The sequence below is a fragment of the Mercenaria mercenaria genome, chromosome 6 (genome assembly GCF_021730395.1).
Source record: "Mercenaria mercenaria strain notata chromosome 6, MADL_Memer_1, whole genome shotgun sequence".
NCBI lineage: Eukaryota > Metazoa > Mollusca > Bivalvia > Venerida > Veneridae > Mercenaria > Mercenaria mercenaria.
Window position 1 is genome coordinate 63639911 of NC_069366.1, and position 21731 is coordinate 63661641.

Below are 21731 nucleotides of genomic sequence, written 5' to 3' on the forward strand. Positions count from 1 at the left end.
CTTTTCAGAAACGTTCGACATATTAAATTTCTATCAAAAACTTTTCATTCACTAATGTATATTTTGCATACGTATACTGATTTAACGGATAGCGATGACATGTGCAAAATAATACAATAAGCAAATATTTGTAACATATATGTCACTTTGCCTGTCAAGAATGAGAAGGAAATTTGTAAAATAATCTGTGTCTAAATGCAATAATGGTCAATCTATCCGCTTACTCTTAGTTTAGTTTAATCATATTTTATTGTAAATATATACAGAAACACAAACAACAATCACATACATCAAATATGTCATATATACAAATGGGTTTGGGCCAAAATTACTCTAAAGCACTTTAGCACTGTATAAATTGTTAGTCTTATTTTATACATTTATAGGCTGATCACTACCAAATAGAATGTAAGCCTCCGCAGGTCTAGTCACAAGTAGTCCAAATATAAATAGTACTAATCTTTTTTCCTTTCCTAGTGCATTTTCTCGGCAGCAACGTGCTTACTTTTACCCTACCGCGTTTCAGTATGTATCACTTTGCATTCTACTGAAATCGGCATGTTCTATCGCATGCTAGATAAAAATGGCGGCGTAAGAATTTAATGTCACGAAAAGAGAAATTGAAAGAAGCGAAAAGTAGTAAATTCAGCGGGTTGTATTTAACGAACTGTAGTTTTCTTATATAAAAGTTAACACCCCCTTTTGTTTTTGTTTTTCTAAAGTAGCGATATAGTTCTTTATGGGAATATAAGTCTCTGAAAATCTGATATGCTAGAAAATGTCGAAAAACCGTTATGAAGTGAGTAGATTTTATATGAAATAAAGAACAGCTGGATTTAGTGGTGTTCAGCCTAGAAAAACAGTAGCGGAGGCATTTATTATTCCCCCCCCCCCCCCCCCCACACACACACACACACACACGCACGCACAAATAAAACAATTAGTAGACTGTGACCAAAGGAACGAACCAATCAGAAAGGCGGTTACATTAAACTGGTTCCTTCGTTCAAATGACGGCGGTAGAGATATGGTACCAGATATAAAAGTAGTCCTTAAATTGTTGCGTAAGACAAAATTACACAAAATTAAGAGAATCAGCCATTTCTCTCGTTAAATCACAATAATTTAGACACTTTAAGATACGCTTAGTCGATTTTTATCTAACTGAATGTTATTAGCTAGATTTCTTGAAAGAAAATAAACAACAGAACAATTTGTTTTTTGGATCCTTTTGAACGCCACTGCACACAGTAGACGTTGTTAAAAGGCACTTCCTTTTTACCTAAGGTCGTCGCGAACGTGACAGGGTAACCGGGAAGTAGACAAGTTTTTCACCAAAACCTGAGAGATCATTCTGTAAAACCATGAAAATTTGGAGTTCAGAACATATATTTGAGTAAGTACATTTCGAATATGAATTAAAATTTATAATGTACGTCAGTGATTTGAGAAAAAACGTCTTCAAACATGACTGTTGGATGTCACACGGTTTACAACGTGACACCAAATTTCCACAGCAATGGTATTCTGTTACATAAAGTGTACCCTTATTGTGAAGGTGACGTGTCATTTTAAGTCTTTTACAACAGCATTTTCTTAGAAGACAGATCGATATTTCGCTGCAGACTGTTTATACAAAACGTTATAGATAGTGACCTACACTCCAATCTGATGTAACTTTGACAGAAGATCAATAATTTACTTAAACTGTGGAGAGACCCAAAAGAAAGGTTCTGGAAAAACACTATTTGAAGAAAATGTTGTTCATTATGCTTGTTCGTTTCTAATCACACTTCGTTTTGCTGATGTTGCATTGATCAGTCTTTTAGAAAACTAACAAGTCGACATGCACACCATGTCTGTAACACTATAGAGAGAAGATGTCATTATTATATAGATCTACATCTACATCTTTCACCCAACCGTCGATTTCCGACTATCACTGGGCAGTAAAACAAAAAATAGATAGATAGATAGATTATCACATTCTCATCAGATAGGATGATTTGTCTCTTCACAGAAGTTACTGATTCTCTCATTATTGTTTACAATCATGTTTATTGTACTTGTACATATTTATACAGTGGACCATATTGTAAATTGGCTCTGCCAAATATGTCATCCACTATAAATAAGGTCGTTACTTACTTACTGATGTTTCTTTTTTAATCTCAGCAGAAAGAGCAAAATGGTATCTTTTTTTCAGAAATCCTTGGGAACTAGTAGTAAGAGCTCAATGGAGAAAATACCCAAACAAATTTAATCAAGCCGTGGAAGGTATTGATGTGGTAGACAGACAAATTGATAGCAAAGGTGTATTGAGAAGTCATCGGTTGCTGAGTACAAGATGGGGTATTCCAGACTGGGCAACCAAGGTAATTTAATCATGGAAAGCACTTGAACACATATGGTTTTAATTCTTCCTAATCTTACGTAATGGGTTGATTCAAATCCTGGCATGTGCTGGATTGTCCATAGAAAAGCCTTAAGTTATTACTTTAAAAAAGTTGTAAATGATTAAAGAAATACCTACAAAAAAAAAAGGAAAATTTAAACAATTGTATTAATCCTTAAGCACAAAAAAACTAATGCAACTCCTGAACTCCCTGCTCCCGAAATACTGGACGTGAGGATTAAGATCTTTTCCAGCCTGATCACAGTGACAGCAGGACAGATGTCATAATCTGTCCATATAGAAATGTTTCTTAATTTGCTTAGAATCATTTTAAGAAAATAGGAATATTTCTCAAAAATTGTGTACATTTATGAAATCATAATTTGATAGTATTACGGTTAAGGTCACATAAAGATACTTTTAAAGAAACTGTTGAAATTTGCAGATTTTAGGTACAACTGGCCTTGTATTTGCCAGTGAGGTATCACTTGTTGATCCTAGTGCTTGCTACATGCGTATCAAATCTCGCAATGTGAGTAAATCGTGTAAAGTGAGCCATATATGTTTTTCTTTGCTAGGAGACTGATCAGTTAAACTCGAGTTACTATAATGTGTGTGATTCAAAAAACATTGAAAGATTTATTGTTTTATAAGATGCGTGCATCCACATTTATTTCAATTTTAAATTGAAAGACTGATTTCATTAATATTAACAATAGAAAGAAACTACAAGTGTTTAAGTGAGGTGTAAGAAATTTATATCTATAAAATTATTAAAACAACTCTTATGTTAATAATAGTTATGTGTAGAAATCTCTCAGTTCTAAACATTTGTCTCTACTTAAATCTAAAAAAATGAACATTTAGCTGTTGGTTAGAGTACCTTATGTCATATACATACATGTATATGATAAGAATCTTTCACTGGTTGAAGGTTTAGATTGAAATTTCTGGTTTCAAAGGTAAATGTTTAGGTGGTAACATTGCTCTACAGAGTCTTACTGTTCAACAGTTTACTGTTAGCTGAGAGCCAGATATTTCCATCCATGCTTTCAACCAGTGACAGGATTCTTTTTCTTGCATACTGACTGTATTCTTCAAAGAATAGAAGAAATGAGCATGTGAGTCATCCGAAACTTCAAGTTAAAGCCTGAGATCACAGAGGTGTAAGACAAGTTTCTAGCACTGCCAGAAACATGGGAAAAATCCTGTCTGGCATGCAAGAATAAAATATTTATTTTAATAATACTGTTTTGTAGTTCTTGAATCTAATATCAGTTCCTACCTGTTCTTTAATGTTCATTTGGAAGCATATTACTTAAGAAGAATAAAAAGGCTCTAACCATCAACGATGGGAAATCTTGAAAGAACTTTGGCATTGATATTTATTAGTCAGTAAGAATTGCATAAACTGATCAGTCTGCTTTGAGCTTAACTTTGTGCATGTTGAATTTTCATAAATTGCACTATAAATGTTTTTTGTTTTTTTCATTTACATTTTCTCTTGCCTATACTTACCATTTGTCCTGCATGAGCTCAATGCTCTTGAGGGTTGGTAGTAGTGATCACTCTTCTACCGTACTCATTTGTCTGTCAACAGTTTTATTGTTAAAATATTGAAGACCCTATTTCTTGAGCAATATTCATGATACTTAAACAAAATTTATAGTAAAATGATCTTGATATGGTTTGATACTTGGTAAGAATAAGATTGTCGAGTTATTGCCCCTAGAATTAGTTAGATTTTCATATTGGTAAGGCATTAGGGAGTTCATTTATTGGGCTGTCTTTGTAAAAGAATGAACAGTATGTCCACAAGATCAAACATAACTATATTTGGATCACAGCAACAAAACGCCGAAGTTGAAGCTCTTTAATAAATTACAGTAAATCACTTTATTCTATATTGCCATTAGCAAGCTTCATCGTCATTTCTTGATAGTTCATTATGAGATTTAGTCAGAATATCTTTTTGGGTTTAGAAACTAGGTCACTTTTGTTGACTATCAAATCATAGAAAAAACTTACCAACACTGGGAAGGACATATTTTCCTATTTTATATACTTGAAACTTGGTTGCAGCATTTCTCTTTATGAAATCTAAATGTTCAGAATTTGGTCATTGGGATCAAAACTTAGCCATAGAAAAACCTTGTTAACACTATAGAAACTTTTTATTTTGACTGAACCACATGAAAAATGGTCTGAAAGTCTTGATAAAATCTGTTGCAGTTTTGAAATTAGATCATCTGTAGTCATAAACTAGTCAATTAGGTCAAATTATGGAGAAATCTCCATATACTAAATTTTATGCATTTTCTTGCTTATCTGGTTAGCTTCTTGAAAGCCAGGAAACTGGAAATATCAAAATTAAAATATTATAGTGTATTACAGTCGAGCAATTCTTGATGACTGGTTACATGCTATTTGTCTGTTTGAATGATAGATGATAGACCCTGACTGGCCTGAGCTTAATGCTTTGCTTTCAGAGAAATGTGTTGTCATACATTGCTGTGGAAGTTTTGTTTTACTGAGGTGAGAGTATAATGGCCATTTTGGCCCTCTTTTTACTGTACAGTATCTTAATTTTGACATTTAAAGTTATTTCTGTATATTTTATTTTCTTATCACAGATTATAGGGTCTGATGGAGTAGGGCATGCTAGTGAACATTCCGCAGTTGATCCCAGGAACAAAACCATGGAATTAAAAACCCGCAATGTATGTTGTAACTTTTATAGTGATTTCAATATTTCCCTTGTATTTTCTTTTCATTTTCTTATATTGTTATTTTGGTCACTGTCAAAGTCACTATTGTATACATTTTGTTTAATACATGATTATCTGTTTTTGCTTAATTATGTCTCCCACACCTCTGTGTGGTTGAAGACATATTGATTTACTCCTGTCTGTCTTTGTGTGTCCATTCATCTGAAACAGTGGGGCCTCCGTGGTCAAGTGGTTAGAGTCGTTGACTTCAAACCATTTGCCCCTCATCGATGTGGGTTCGAAACCTCATTTGAGGCGTAGAATTCTTCACGTGAGGAAGCCATCCAGCTGGCTTACGGAAGGTCGGTGGTTCTACCCAGGTGCCCGCTCGTGATGATATTATGTATGGAGGGGCACCTGGGGTCTTCCTCCACCATTAAAGCTGGAAAGTCGCCATATGACCTAAAATTGTGTCGGTGCGACGTTAAACCCAACAAAATAAAATAAATAAATCATCTGAAACAAATCTTGTCTGCACTCTTTAAGTCGAACATTTCTCATCCGATCTTCACCAAACTTGAACAAAATGTGTTTGCCAATAAGTCCTTGGCCAAGTTTGATAATTAGCCTAATCGGCCCAGGCACACTAGAATTATGACCCTTGAATTACTGATTGACCGCTTACACCAAAACTTGCTGATAGACAGCTTACTCCATATATGCTTACTCAAAAACTTATTCAAAAATTATCAAAGGTATATTTTCTGTGAGTAAACAGTATATAAGACAAACTTACTATTCAGATGATTAAATAATTGTGGTAGACATGCGCTTTTCTCAAAAGCAGCTCTAGCTCATGTTATGTTTAAAAAACTGAAATTTAAATCAAAAATTCAAAATAGATTGTATCCTCAATTCCTATATCTTCGTGCCTTCTTATATATTCATGCCTTTGTCATTTACATGCGCTGCTAGTTCACGCAAGAGTTCTGACATCACCAAATTGTGTAAACATAATAAGCACGTGGTATTTTGTAAACAAGAAGACAAAATGCGTATAAATATGTAGTTTGCCTTTAATCCACATTTATTAAATGCCTTTCATAGGAGAACGTGTACCCATTTACAAAGAAACCAAATACAATGCAATTATTTTTGAAATATCCAAATTTTCATTTCCAAAACTTCTGACAGTTTCATCCCAAGGTCATGGCCAGTTCTGCTGTCAGACCTATTTTGTCGCAAGTGTAAAAATTTCCATATCTGGAAAACATCTTAATGGTCTTTAACTTCGTTAACTGGAAAAATGTGTGATTTTAAAGAATTTTTAGGGAAAGATGTCTGTATATACATGTAGGGTCTGCTATAAAAGGATGGGAAAACCCCTGGAGCGACTTCGGACAAACATGACAATCTTGAAATTGTGTAGTCTTATAAACAATTAAAAATGTATTCATGACTTTGTACAGAAAAAAAAATGTAATACCGGTAGTAGTGTTACTGCATGTCAGTAAGAGCATTAATATTTCTGAAAGAGGTTTTATTCAGGGCTAGACACTAACCATTTTGGGCCACTGGTCCGAAGAGCAGTTTCCACTAAAATTTTAAATGAAACAGTTACTGGTCCTCCAAATATTTCACTGGTCCTTGTTGCTTTTCACTGGCCTCGGACCAGCGGACCAGTGTTAGTGTCCAGCCCTGTTATTATTTATCTCGAATTGATTTAAATATGAAATGCCTGCCCACTTAGCTTAATTGAAAGAGTGAAGACCAGCAGATTGCAGAGTTGTCAGTTCAATCTATGCTTAAGCATATGTTCACCATGTCGTTTTTTATCGAAGACATTCTGTCTCTGAAATCATTCATCATCCTCCTCTGATTCATGTAGAGAAGTTAACAGTTACTTGAGGAGAACGGGTTTGGGCTGGTACAGATCTGTCAAAAAATGCGAATACGTAAAATGGCAAAAACATGCTTGATGAGTGTACCAAATCAGCTCTATATCTATTTATTGTTCTTATAGAAAGAACAGGAGATTGATTAGAATGGCGAAACCGGCTGGATGTTTTCTATTTATAGTTTGACTTTCTATTCATTAAATAAAATGATATAATATAGCTGATCTGGAATATATATTTTTGAGTGCAAAATGCTCATGATGAACTAATTTGACTGCCCTATGACAATCTTATGTTAACTTGTTGTCAGCAATTCCTCAGTTGCTTGCAATTATATGTCATGCTTGATGAAACTAAGTCATAATGTTTTCCTGTTTAGAATTTGAGAAGTATATAAAGTCAAAAACTAAGTCAGTAAGTCTTCTACCTGAAAATAATGTCAGAATGTTGGTTTTTGTAAGACCCGCTGGCAGTGAGCTCAACTTAGTTGTCACAATGGCAGTTTGGTGTATGTGGATCCAAGCGTGTGTGCGTCCATCTGTCAGGATCTGTTTGTCCAGACCATAACTTTGACATGCATGGAGCAATCTTGTTTATAATTGGCATGAATGTTAACATCATTGAGACAGAGTGTCCTGTGCAAACCCCAGGTTCCTATCTCAAAGGTCAAGGTTACAGTTACGGGTCAAAAGGCGAGCTCGACATGTTGCACATGGGCATCTAGTTATGAAATGTAGGTGAAGTTGAAAACTTTTATAAGAGGTCAAAAACTAGGTCATTATGTGGCTATTTTTTCAACTTCTTGAAGTTCTGTCAAATGTTTATCTTCATGAAATCAAGTTTAAATCTTGGTTATGTTAGCTGAAAAATTAGGTCACCTTGTCAAATAAAGTTTGTTGTCTCCAGAGGGCCTTTATTTTCTGTATGATTTGTCATAATGGGATTTCTTTAGAACAAGCTACTGTTATAATAACCCTGTTTATATATAATGTAATGCAACTTTAATCAGCTAATTATGTAAAAATTCCATTTCCAAATTCTCGAACCTTTCTCTTTTCTTTTTAGTTGACATTTTGCAGTAAAATAACCATAGATGAGAAACTTGTTTACTCTCCACATCCTGAAGATAAAAACAAGTAAGTTTCCTTTATTATTAAATATTTAAAACACCTATGCTGATTGGTTGTTTATGAGCACCATTTTGTAACTTGATCAATAGGAGTGCTTTTCACAAAGCTCAGTCGGGATAAAAATATGAAACAAGATGAAACAATCTGGAATTTTGTGGTATTTAAGCCGTGAAAATATTGTTTCTAGACTATCAAATTTAAATGATATTTATTATGCCAGCTTGGAAGAAGTTTATTGTTTGCTAATGGTTGGCTGGTCTGTATGTCAGTAGGTAAATCATTCTTTTTCTTACTAATAAGCAGAGAATGCTTGGTGTCACACTGCTCAAACTTATAGGATGATAGCAGACCTGTGCTCAGTAGATGACTGCAATTGTTTTATTTTGTTTTTGGGGGGTGGGGGTGGGTCGGGAGGTCAGTAGGTCAAAAGTAAAGGTCACAGTTGCTTAAAATTGAAGATGGTTTTTGCTCAGTTACAAAAGAATGCTTTGTAGTTTTTGATATCAGTTGGTCAAAGGTCAAGGTCACAGAGACCTTAAGACTGAAAATGATATCTGTTTAGTAATTAAGGAACACTTTGGCTATCAATCTAAGAATTCTTTATGTTTTTTCCTGTATGATGACTTTGTTAAAAATGTAAATGTACTCTTATTAAAAGTTATTAAAATTGTCACTGTAAGTCGTTTGATCCTGCGTATTCCTGGACATGTTTGAACTGACCATTTCAGGGCATGTTTGAACTGACTATTTCAGGCCATGTTTGAACTGATTATTTCAAAACATATTTGAACTGACTATTTCAGGACATGTTTGAACTGACCATTTCAGGACATGTTTGAACTGATTATTTAAAAGATGTTTGAACTGACTAATTCAGGACATGTTTGAACTAACTTCTTCAAAACATGTTTGAACGGACTATTCCAGGCCATTCTTGAATTGACTATATTAGGACATGTTTGAAGTGACCATATAAGGACATGTTTGAACTGATTATTTCAAAACGTGTTTGAACTGACTATTCCAGGCCATGTTTGAATTACCAATATTAGGACATGTTTGAACTGACCATATCTGGACATGTTTGAACTGACTATTCTAGGCCATGTTTGAATTAACATTCTAATATGTTTGCCTCTGTTAAAACACTCTTACGCTAGAATGACGTCACATTAACATGCGGTGAACGTCAAAGTTTTCGTTGCAACCAAGGAAGAGCACTTCTATATTTTATCTACTGCTTTAGATTAAGGGCATATTAGAATCGAAATAATTTATAGCACAAATGTGTTTTAACACTATTTATACACTTGGGTGGTGATACGTTGTTCAAATAATTTTACGAGGGCTGTGCCCTCGTGAAATTATTACGCCCGACATATTACCACCCATCATGCATAAATAGTGTTAAAGCACTCTTTTGCTATAAATTATTTCTTAAATATTAGGACATGTTTGGACTGACCATATCAGGGCATGTTTGAACTGACCACATCAGGACATGTTTGAACATACCATATCAGAACATGTTTGAACTGATTATTTCAACAGTCAAGTTCTTTAAATTTTGCTCCCATCCTCTGATATGACTCTTAGGGCATATATTGCCCCGCTTGGCAGAGCTCCTGTTAAGGGCATGTTTGAACTGACTATTTCAGGACATGTTTGAAGCAAGAAGCTGTTATCAACGTTAAAGGTGTCCCACTAGGCAGCTACATTGAATCTTTTGTCTGTGATCATATATCAAAGAATGCTTCTAAGGTGAGTACATGTGAAAATTTGAATACGGTAGCAAAGCTATTGTGATCATTCTCTGTCCATGTGTATGTCTGTAACTTGTCCACACTTTTTTTCTCACAGTATTTTTGAAACCATCCAGCCAAATTAAACAGGAATGTTCTTTCAAATATTGTTAGAAACTTGGCTAGTAGTTATGTCTCCCACCACACAGTGGTGTGGGAGACATATTGATTTACTCCAGTCTTAGTGTCTGTCTGTCACAAAGCTTGTCCGCACTCTAAGTCGAACATTTCTCATCGGATCTTCACCAAACTTGAACAAAATGTGTTTGACCATAAGACCTCGGCCAAGTTCGATAACTAGCCAAATCCGCTTAGGCAGTTTTGAATTATGGCCCTTGAATTACTGATTGGATCCATTCATCTAGACCATCCAGAGAAACTAGTCATTTTTCATTGGGCAGCACTGTCACAAAGCTTGTCTGCACTCTTAAGTCGAACATTTCTCATCGGATCTTTACCAAACTTGAACAAAATGTGTTTGACCATAAGACCTCGGCCAAGTTTGATAACTAGCTAAATCCGCTTAGGCACTTTTGAATTATGGCCCTTGAATTACTGATTGGATCCATTCGTCTAGACCATCCAGAGAAACTACAGTCGACATTGTATTAAGAGACCACCCAAGGGACTGCTAAGAAGTGGTCTCTTAATGGAATGGTCTCTTTATGAATTTCAGTCAGATGAAAAGAAAAGTTATTATGTCTCCCCAGGAGACATATTGTTTTTGCCCTGTCCGTCCGTCCGTCCGTCCATCCGTCCTTCCGTCCGTCCGTACGTCACACTTCATTTCCGAGCAATAACTGGAGAACCATTTGACCTAGAACCTTCAAACTTCATAGGGTTGTAGGGCTGCTTGAGTAGACGACCCCTATTTTTTTTGGGGTCACTCCGTCAAAGGTCAAGGTCACAGGGGCCTGAACATTAAAAACCATTTCCGATCAATAACTAGAGAACCACTTGACCCAGAATGTTGAAACTTCATAGGATGATTGGCCATGAAGAGTAGATGACCCCTATTGATTTTGGGGTCACTCCGTCAAAGGTCAAGGTCACAGGGGCCTGAACATTAAAAACCATTTCCGATCAATAACTAGAGAACCACTTGACCCAGAATGTTGAAACTTCATATGATGATTGGCCATGAAGAGTAGATGACCCATATTGATTTTGGGGTCACTCCGTCAAAGGTCAAGGTCACAGGGGCCTGAACATTGAAAACCATTTCCGATCAATAACCAGAGAACCACTTGACCCAGACTGTTGAAACTTTATAGGATGATTGGTCATGAAGAGTAGATGACCCCTATTTATTTTGGGGTCACTCCATCAAAGGTCAAGGTCACAGGGACCTGAACATGGAAAACCATTTCCGATCAATAACTAGAGAACCACTTGACCCAGAATGTTGAAACTTCATAGGATGATTGTGCATGCAAAGTAGATGACCCCTATCGATTTTGGGGTCACTCCATTAAAGGTCAAGGTCACAGGGGCCTGAACATTGAAAACCGTTTCCGGTCAGTAACTTGAGAACCACTTGACCCAGAATGTTGAAACTTAATAGGATGATTGGTCATAAAGAGTAGATGACCCCTAACGATTTTGGAGTCACTCTGTGAAAGGTCAAGGTCACAGGGGCCCGAACATTGAAAACCATTTCCGGTCAGTTACTTGAGAACCACTTGACCCAGAATGATGAAACTTCATAGGATGATTGGTCATGCAGAGTAGATGAACCCTAACGATTTTAGGGTCACTCTGTTAAAGGTCAAGCCCACAGGGGCCTGAACATGGAAAACCATTTCCGATCAATAACTTGAGAACCTCTCGACCCAGAATGTTGAAACTTCATATGATGATTGTTCATGCAGAGTAAATGACCCTTATTGTTTTTGGGGTCACTCCGTTAAAGGTCAAGGTCACGTATTTTGGTGTGTATAGGTCGCGGTAATGTATAGTTCGCATCTAATTTTTGCTCTGGAAATGGTCGGAAAATTTAACTTCTAGCGTATTAGTTGCAGTTAAATTTCGGATTTTTCCCCCAGCAATATTTAATATTTACGGGCACAAAAGTTATGGCGGCGGCCATATTGATGCCGCGGACTGAATTATTATCAGAACCTGATTGGTGGAAATCGGACAGTGTATTTTCGTTCCCAACCGTTTCGTACCAACAGTAGTATCGGTAACAGACTACATCAAAGAAAAGCGGCTTTTTGACACTAATTGGCAGCAGACGGTTTGCGTTTACATTCTGTTATCATGCAAGTTTAAGTGTGAATTGTTTGCACAGCAATTATAACACCTTTCCGTGTCATGTAATTTACCGCGTTCTTTTGATTCTGAGTAAAAAGATTAACAAAATATCTCTTTTTGGATTTTTTCTTTTATCTAAAAATCAAAAGTAAAAAATTATCTTTCAAGTTTTTTAATACGCTAAGAATTAGTATAAACAATGTTTGGAATGGAGGACGGATCTGTCCGGATTTTATCCAACCCGGTGTACATGTCAATGGCGTCCACTAAAACGAAAGTAGGAACAAACGTAATTCAGACTGCAAAAACATCTTTGAATTAAAGTCATTCGTAATTTTAATAGTCTGTATGGGTTATTTACGATATATTTAATTGAAAGTTATCGCTATTGGTTGAAAAGCCGCCGATATTGATATTTTTTTATCCATTTTGTTCGTTCGTAACAGATGCACGTAATTTTGCGAGAGCTACGGTCAGAAAATTGGCCCGAAAAAAAAAACTGCTGGCAATGAACTGTCGTATAGGTCGCAGGAACTTTTTCAGGCAGCAAAATGGTTAGAAAAAGTGCGACCTATACGCACCAAAATACGGTGACCCTTATTGTTTTTGGGGTCACTCCGTTAAAGGTCAAGGTCACAGGGGCCTGAACATTGATAACTAGTTCCGATCAATAACTTGAGAACCACTTGACCCAGAATGTTGAAACTTCATAGGATGATTGAACATGCAGAGTAGATGACCCCTATTGATTTTGGGGTCAGTCTATCAAAGGTCAAGGTCACAGTGGCCTGTTCATGTAAAATCATTTTTTTGAAATAACTTGAGAACCACTTGACCTACAATGTTGAAACTTAATAGGATGATTGGACATGCAGAGTAGATGACCCCTTTTTATTTTGAGGTCACTTGATCAAAGGTCAAGGTCACAGGAGCCTGAACAGTGACTTGAGAACCACTAGGCCACGAGTGTTGAAATTTAGCGGGTTGACTGGACATGCCAAGTAGATGATCCCTATTGCAGCCAACCATCAGTGTCTCTTTGACTTTCGCTCCTGACCGCTATTGACTTCTTGCCTATAGGACTTTGCATTGGGGGAGACATGCGCTTTTTTACAAAAGCATTTTCTAGTTTTAACTGTTAATGGTTTCAAATTCTGTTTTAACATTGTGAACACTTTTCCAAGTCCATAAAACGTGAAAATTATGGCTAGATTGTTTGTCAGTTCGACTGATACAAAGGTTAATTGCATTCAGTCTCGTGAAAAATGTACTCGCTAATTATACAGATGAAGAAATGTCCGGTAGAATTTTGGTAACCGGTCGCTTAATAGATACTTTTGTCAAATATTTTACCTGTCGGGACTACATTAATGTGGTCGCTAGTCGTTTAACAAAAAAGTCGTTTAATGGAATGAATTTATGTACTGAAAACATTCGGGAGGGATTTTGACCGGTCGTTTAATACAAAAATCGCTTAATAGAGGTGGTCGCAAGTACGATGTCGACTGTAGTCATTTGTCATTGGGCAATTGTGGGAGACATGTGCTTTTCTCAAAAGCATCTCTAGTTTCAATGTGATTTCACACAAATAGCTCAAATTTCTAGAAAAAAAGGCATAGCCATAAGAGTGATTTGAGGTAAAGCATGATCTGCAGAATGTGGACATGAGCATATTTGCAGACTTTCATGTCTGATGATTTTTTCTGACTTTAGTTCATGCTGTGCACTTTATTTTAATTTATTCATTTATTATGCTCCCCGAAGGGAAAGCATTTATACAGTCACCACTTCAACCTCCATCCATCCCCAGTTCTTGTCCACAGTATTTCTGGGCAACCGCTTTATTGGATGCTTTACTATCAAGAGGAGGTGTGCATACTACCCATGTTCTGGTGGAGAATTTTTGAAAGAATTATTGCCCTTCGATTTTTCAACATTTTGATATATTTATAATTTATAATTAGTATATACTAAAGTACAATTCTTGTCATCCACCAATGGTTAAAATTTAACCAGACTTCGAAGGAAGCTCCACTATTAAGAGGAGATGCGCAATATTGTCTTCATGTTCCCATCAGATGATTCTTCACCCAGTTATTGCCCTTTGATTGTTCAACATAAGTATACTGTTGTACAATTCTGATATATATTTCGTATCTTTAAGCAACATGTGGTTAGAATTTAGCCAAACTTCTTAGGTAACATTATTAGTCCCCTGCCAGTCAAACGTGTCTGAAAGAAAGATTTACTTGAATCTTAGTTGGTAAATTACAATACTAAGAATAGTTTGGTCCCAGTGAGTAGAGCACAATTTGACAGAGTATCTTTGTTTAATTTCTGAAGTAATTTGTCCTACATACCTCTAGGTTGCAAGGAGAAGTTGCCATTTACTTGTTGATAACAAGCCAGCACTGGTACAGAATCCAAAAGCTTGTTTTAAATCACCACTGTTGTATAACTGAAATACTGCTGTATAACTTCTGTTAATTAAACAGGTTTTATTCACTTTTCAGGGGAGAGAAGCCATGGACCATGTTATAAACACAATAAAACTGGAAACAGTAGAGCTGCAAAAAGAAGCTAAACATGCCATGGAATCTATAAACCTAAATTTCGATATATGATGACAAAAGAATCTAGGATCTTCCAATTATAAATCATGCTCCAATCATCTGCAATCTGCAAGAGATTGACCAAGATCTGATTCTATGGAGCGGTCTACAACTGCTGTCTCTGCCAGAGCCATAACAACGCTCTATAAACACTGGGTGTTTACATTAACTTTGAATACTCTTTAGATTTGCATCTTTAAGAAAAAGTTAAGGCTAATTGAAGACTTAATTTACTTTGAGTGTTGACATTTCATATAATATTGATGTTTCATAGATGCTCAAGTATAGAGATTAACATTTTATGCATTTTCTAACATGTATTTTATTAGTGCCTTACTAACCAATACAAACCATAAATTCATGTCATTCATTTGCAATGTGTTTGTAACAACAATTTGAAAAAACACCAAAAAACATTATTTTGGAGCAGAGCTGAGATTTTTAAAAAGTCTGACTTGGCATTTTTCAAGTCTACACTATTTTGAAAAATTGAAACAGTGTTAAAATTATAGATCTGCACACAAAAGACTGAAACAAATTTTTTTAAACAACCTTTGCACAGCTGTATTACCACATTTAACAGAGCTTTAGTCTCAGGTATTTAATTGCTTGACAATATACGCATGGGGGCTTTAGACACAGGTGTTTAATTGAACAGATTGCTGAAAACACAACCATATTATGACTGTGATATGTTTTAATGTTTTTACTTTATTGTGAAATTTCCATTTTAATCATTTTAGTTTATACACGAGTTGTGTATTCATTATTATCGATTTTCAAAAAAATTCTTTATTGTTGCCATAGTAAATCTTCCCTCTTCTATCTGCTTGCTGTTGCTATGTTCATTTAATTTAATTTTGTTATTTTAACAACAAACTTGAATGGTTAAACTTTATTTCAGAGGTTTTTAGAATGAAAACTTTATATAGACAACATGAAAATAGTCTGTGCTTGTTAAGGTTAATGTAATGTGTGTGGTAACTTCCCAACAAGAGAGGTACCAGATAAACCGGTATGTACCAAATTGTTCACATTTCTAGAGAGGTTTGTTTGGTCAGGTGAATATATACATTATAAAACATGTCCTAAAGGGAATAACACAGTTGTTAACTGTTTCATGCACAGTAGAGATGTGCATAACAATTCTCTCATTTGGCACCTCTTATTGTATAAAGTCTTTGATTTTGACTGCATTAGTCTTTTCCAAAAAAATATTTTATCCAAATAACCTGTAATGGCTTTTCAGGGTACTGGTCATTTTCAAGAAGTTAAGATATTAGAATTTGTATTGTAGTGTTCTAAAATTGTTCTTAATACCTCGGCATTAGACCACTTGTTTATTGAATAGACAGTAACTCTTGTTTAGACCTTGCGCTAAACTAGTGTCTGTATTCATAAATATTTTTAAGTCTCAAATTTAGACATAAACTTTGTTAAGCTGACATAGTTTGTAATGAGACATGTTTTTAATATATATTTAGTGGCATGAATGGTACAAAGCCATGGAAAGTAAAATATTTACTGACTAGATTCTGATTTTAAATGCCGATGAATTAAGGGCTGGACAAATACACAAGACAAACAATAATAGATTATTCAGTTGCTGTACTGAAATAAGATTAAAGCAAAGACTGATCTGGATATATAAATTTAGAAATTATTGTTTGATGAAATCCAGTAGACAACAGTAAACTATTTTCTGTGTAATTTCGTTTAATGTAGATCACATTGCCACAAGTTATATTTAAGATATTTTTTGTTCATGTGTACATTGTATGTTTGTACGTTTTTGCTTGATTTTTGTTTAGTTCAGTTTACACTTTAAAGACAAAGTCAGTTATAAAGAAATACATTTTTTTTAACAATAGAAAGTGCTCTTTGGCCTGGCTTTCGAAGAATAATCCGGCTTGCAGATTAGGTTTGGCAGGCGGGCGGATGGATGAAAATAATAAGTCTCATGGTAACCTATTTGTTAAACCCCCGCCACAAGTGGTGGGGGGTTATAGGAATGGTCTCCGTCCATCCGTCTGTCCGTAACACTTTCGTGTCCGCTGCATATTTCCTAAACCCCTTGAAGGATTTTCATGAAACTTGGGTCAAATGATCACCTCATCAAGACAATGTGCAGAACCCATGAGTCAGCCTTGTCAACTCAAGGTCAAGGTCACAACTCAAGGTCAAAGGTTTGATCCTTCCATTTTGTGTCCGCTCTATATCTCCTAAACCCCTTGAAGGAATTTTATAAAACTTGGGTCAAATGATCACCTCATCAAGACGATGTGCAACCCATGAGTCAGCCTTGTCCGCTCAAGGTCAAGGTCACAACTCAAGGTCAAAGGTTTGAGCCTTCCATTTTGTGTCCGCTCATTATCTCCTAAACACCTTCAAGGAATTTTATAAAACAAGTCAAATGATCACCTTGTCAAGGCAATGTGCAGAACTCATGAGTCAGCCATGCTGGCTCAAGGTCAAGGTCACAACTCTAGGTCAAAGGTTTGGGCCTTCCATTTTGTGTCTGCTCTGTATCTCCTAATTCCCTTAGATTCATTTGAAACTTGGGTCAAATGATCACCTCATCAATGCGATGTGCAGAAATTATGAGTCAGCCGTGCTGGCTCAAGGTCAAGGTCACAACTCAAGGTCAAAGGTCTGAGCCTTCCATTTTGTGTCAACCCTGTATCCCTTAAGGAATTTTATAAAACTTGGGTCAAATGATCACCTCATCAAAATGATGTGCAGAACTTACAAGTCAGCCATGCCGGCTCAAGGTCAAGGTCATTACTTAGGGTCAAAGGTTTGAGCCTTCCATTTTGTGTCCACTCTGTATCTCCAAAACCCCTTGAAGGATTTTCATCAAACTTGGGTCAAATGATCACCTCATCAAGAACTCAAGAGTCAGCCATGTCAACTCAAGGTCAAGGTCACAACTCAAGGTAAAAGGTTTGAGCTCTGTATCTCCTAAACCCCTTGAAGGAATTTTATGAAACTTTGGTTAAATGATCATCTCATCAAGACGTTGTGCACAGTTCATGAGTCAGCCATGTCAGTTCAAGGTTAAGGTCACAGCTAAAGGTCAAAGGTTTACGCTTTCACTATCCATAGCAGTGGCGGGGGATTTAGCTGTCGTTCAGACTTCTTTGTTCACTCAATATCTGGACAAGTATTCCATCTAGGACCTTGAAACTTCACAGGTATGTTGGACTTGATGCGCACATGACTTATTGATTTCGGGATCACTGGGTCAAAGGTCAAGGTCAGAGGGATCTGAATATTGGAAATGGTTTCCACTCAATATCTGGACAAATATTTCACCTATGACCTTGTAACTTCATAGGTATGTTGGACTTGATGCGCACATTACTTATTGATTTCGGGATCACTGGGTCAAAGGTCAAGGTCAGAGGGATCTGAATATTTTAACCACTCAATATCTGGACAAGTATTTTCACCTTGGACCTTGAAACTTCATAGGTATGTTAGTCTTGATGTGTACATGACCCCTATTGATTTCAGGGTCATTGTGTCAAAGGTCAAGGTCACAAAGACCTGAACATTGAAAATTGTTTCCGCTCAATATCTGCACAAATTTTTCACCTAGGACCTTGAAACTTATTAATTCATTTTCTGCCCGTCCATTTTCCCCTTTTTCCTTCAATAGTGCTTATTAATTTGGGGGTTATTTATTGTATTGGAACTTTAACTTATTATGATCTAATTCAGAAAACACAGAACCCAAAACGCTGTCAGGTGTTAGCTGCTTGTTTCTGTTAATTTTCCAGCAATGAAAATCTCTAAACTAGAAGGGACATTTGTCATATATGCTGCTATAAGAACCGTATTGAATCTGAATTAACGGACCTGCAATTCTCCTTTTAACTTTATAACCTATAAATCTGGTTTCATGATAAATTATCTTGTACTTCTTCAATTAATGTAAGATCTGTCTTTTCTTATTGATTGACATACAAATGATTTTGGACTAAATAAAATTACGTGCACATTCTTTGGCCCAGATGTCATTAAAACAGGTGAATGAATGAATAAAAAAACAGTTGAAATTTAAAAACTGTGCATGTTTAACTTATTGTCTTAAATCTACCAGCTAGGAAATGAACAATGCTTAGGTCAAACTCGTATTTTTGAAGGACTTTAGTGATATTACAGTCATTTCATAGTGATTACAAGTTTTACGGGCTTTCCTTAAATCGGAATTGTGACAGTACAAACCATATTTCACTGTATGAGAAAAATAGTCGAGTGTCACAATCTGAACAAAACAATTCATTTGTTTGTTTCTTTTGTCTTGATTTTTGTTGAAGCAACTGATGCAATTTATCTGTCACAGTAAATCATGTTGCACATATTCATATGAAATAAATTATTTTTCTTTAAATTGCGTCTTTCTTATTCATCATCTAAAAATTGAGATGCTTTTGAAATGTGCAAGTCTCATTATGTTGTGGGGGTGCAACTTTCACATTGCAAGGTTGGCTGATACCGGATGTGATCAGATCTTTTTACTTCCTTTAAAGTATTTCTAATGCCATTTCATGTAAAATGAGGAGCTGAACACAACTTTCAGTCTCGTCAATTGAAGGTTAGGATCATACGCTGAGATTAAATGTCAAGTAGGCAATATATCCAATGTCAAATGTTGAGTTTATATGTCGTGCATATTGTTTTCCTCGCCTACTTTGACATTTCAGTTTGCCCATCTTCCATACTATTACTGTGCGCTGTAGTCACACAGTAAATATCCCTTTCACTGTGAGATGAATGGGGATTTGGGGACAATTCCTCCCTTAACTAATTTCAGTTTTGTTCAGGGTAAGCTATCATTTATTCAGGTAAATAGTTCTACATCCACTGCCCTGCATCAACATCTCTGAAACCACATCAAAATAACGTCGAACTTAGGCTGTGGAATCTTGAAATATACCTCTCTCAAGTTAGTTTAAAAAGTCCACCTTAGACCCTTTTTACGAGGCTGCTACACCAAAAAAAAGTAGCAAAATCTTTTATAAAACAACTGCTTATGAACCACTTTATGGATCTTCACAAATATAATAGATTGCTTAAGTCCATTTGTTAGCTCACCTGATCATTGTCCAGGGTGAGTTATTAGTAATGGTGGATAGTCCGGCGTCCATCGTTGTGCTGCGTCAATATTTTTACTTGGCATCTTCTCTGAAGGTACTGTCATGGACCTTTGCAAATTTGTACAAATGGAAGCACTTCAGCTCTGTTAGGGGCCATTAGAGTTAAAATAGAAATACCTTTGAATAATTTCGCCTGATCTTCATGCAATTTTGGTGCTTGGCAGCAAAATACAGAAAAAGAAACTTTGTAACTCCATATAACTTTTGTTTTAATAAACGGCTTAAATGGTTGTCACTATACCTAGTTAGAAGTATGGCCAGATGGATAATGTTTTCTTCAGGAGCGATTTAGGCCCATTTGTGCCTCTTGTATTACTTTAGTCGGCCTTGAATACAAAACACAGAGTCAGTTACGTCATAGGTTTAGGTAAACGTTTGTTATATATTGCTGTACAAAGTTTGTTCAAATACAACAGTATCTGTACCAGATTTTGTGAATGTTTAACACTACTGGATTGATCACTGTACAGTGTTTGTCTACAAAAGTGGTCATTCGCATTTAAAGTAGTTTTTCATGTTTGATTAATCGGAAGTAGTGGCGTTACGCTATTTGTAGCCGACTATTCTTAAGGAACCAGCATGGGAGCCATCTGGTCTAGTTGCGTGAAAGAGGATAATTATTATTGAACATTAATTTTATACCCCCAACGGAGAGGCTTAATTATAGTAGTCGGACAGTCTGTTTGCGATTGATAATTGAAGAACGCCAAGGTCTAAAGACGTCAAACTGCGTACGATGCTTGCGTCTAGTCATTAGAGGGCCTTAAATTTTAGGGATCAAAGGTCAAGGTCACAGTGACCGTGAGACTGAAAACGGTTTCCGATCGATACCTGAAGAAAATTTTGGCGTCAAACTTCTAGGATGATTTCTTGTGGTCGGTAGATGATCTCTATCGTTTTAGAGTCAGAAGGTCAAGTTCACAGCTACCATGATACAGAAAGAGGATCGATAACTGTAGAACGTTTTGGCCTACAGGCATTAAATTTCATAGGATGATTGCCCGTGGTCAATACCTTCGGTCAACAGAAGTCTAAATTAGCTCTTTTGGTTTAATTTCATTGCGGATGTATTTTGACAAGGCGAGAGCATATTATATTTGGTAAAGGAAAAGACAGCATTATTAGGATTAGTACTACTAGGTCACAGCAGTGTGATTTAGATGTGATTTTACACTAAGCAAAGATGACAAGAGAAATCTCTCTAGAAGATCCATAACCCTTTCTTTTTTTCTTTATTAAAGCCAGTTTTATCAAAATGCTTTCAAATGAGGTAAGGATTTGTTCTCTGAAATGGGTTTAGCTATGTGAGGCAGCTCTTCGGAAATTTTCAATTTTATATGGAATATATAGGGAAATTATTTAGGCTAGTGTGACTTTATACGGATAAAGTATAATAAAGCCTGGATTTAAAAATCGTTTTATGAACTAATGGCAACCAGTAAGTAAATTTATTAAAACCGCAACTTTACTATCATTCTTAAGATAAAATATGATATTAAAACGAGTGACATGTTAAATTATTCCAATAAAAACCTCTCTAAAACAGCATGTAAAGTGCATGAAAAAATATCTAACAAATGAGCACACAGACCTTTTTATTTCACCATATTATAGCTACAAATATTATACGCTACAGTGTAGAACACAATTTGTTCAAGAAACTGCGAATTTTCCCATAGTCACCTATTCTGAAAACCTGTGTAAGGTTAAAATTTTCAATCCTTTTTTGTTGAAATATTTCCGCTTAACACCTTTTAGGGAAAAAGTC

At 35.8% G+C, this 21731-nt stretch overlaps 1 protein-coding gene across 1 annotated transcript; it reads left to right on the top strand.

Moving 5' to 3' along the window:
* Window positions 1-1235: 1235 nt before the first annotated feature.
* LOC123548595 (PRELI domain containing protein 3B-like) lies at window positions 1236-19197 on the top strand. The gene is made up of 6 exons (XM_053546155.1): window positions 1236-1396; window positions 2207-2375; window positions 5029-5115; window positions 8067-8137; window positions 9790-9892; window positions 14703-19197. Exons 1-6 carry the CDS (start codon window positions 1365-1367, stop codon window positions 14811-14813), a joined length of 573 nt encoding a protein of 190 aa, XP_053402130.1. The 5' UTR covers window positions 1236-1364; the 3' UTR covers window positions 14814-19197.
* The last annotated feature ends 2534 nt before the right edge of the window (window positions 19198-21731 follow it).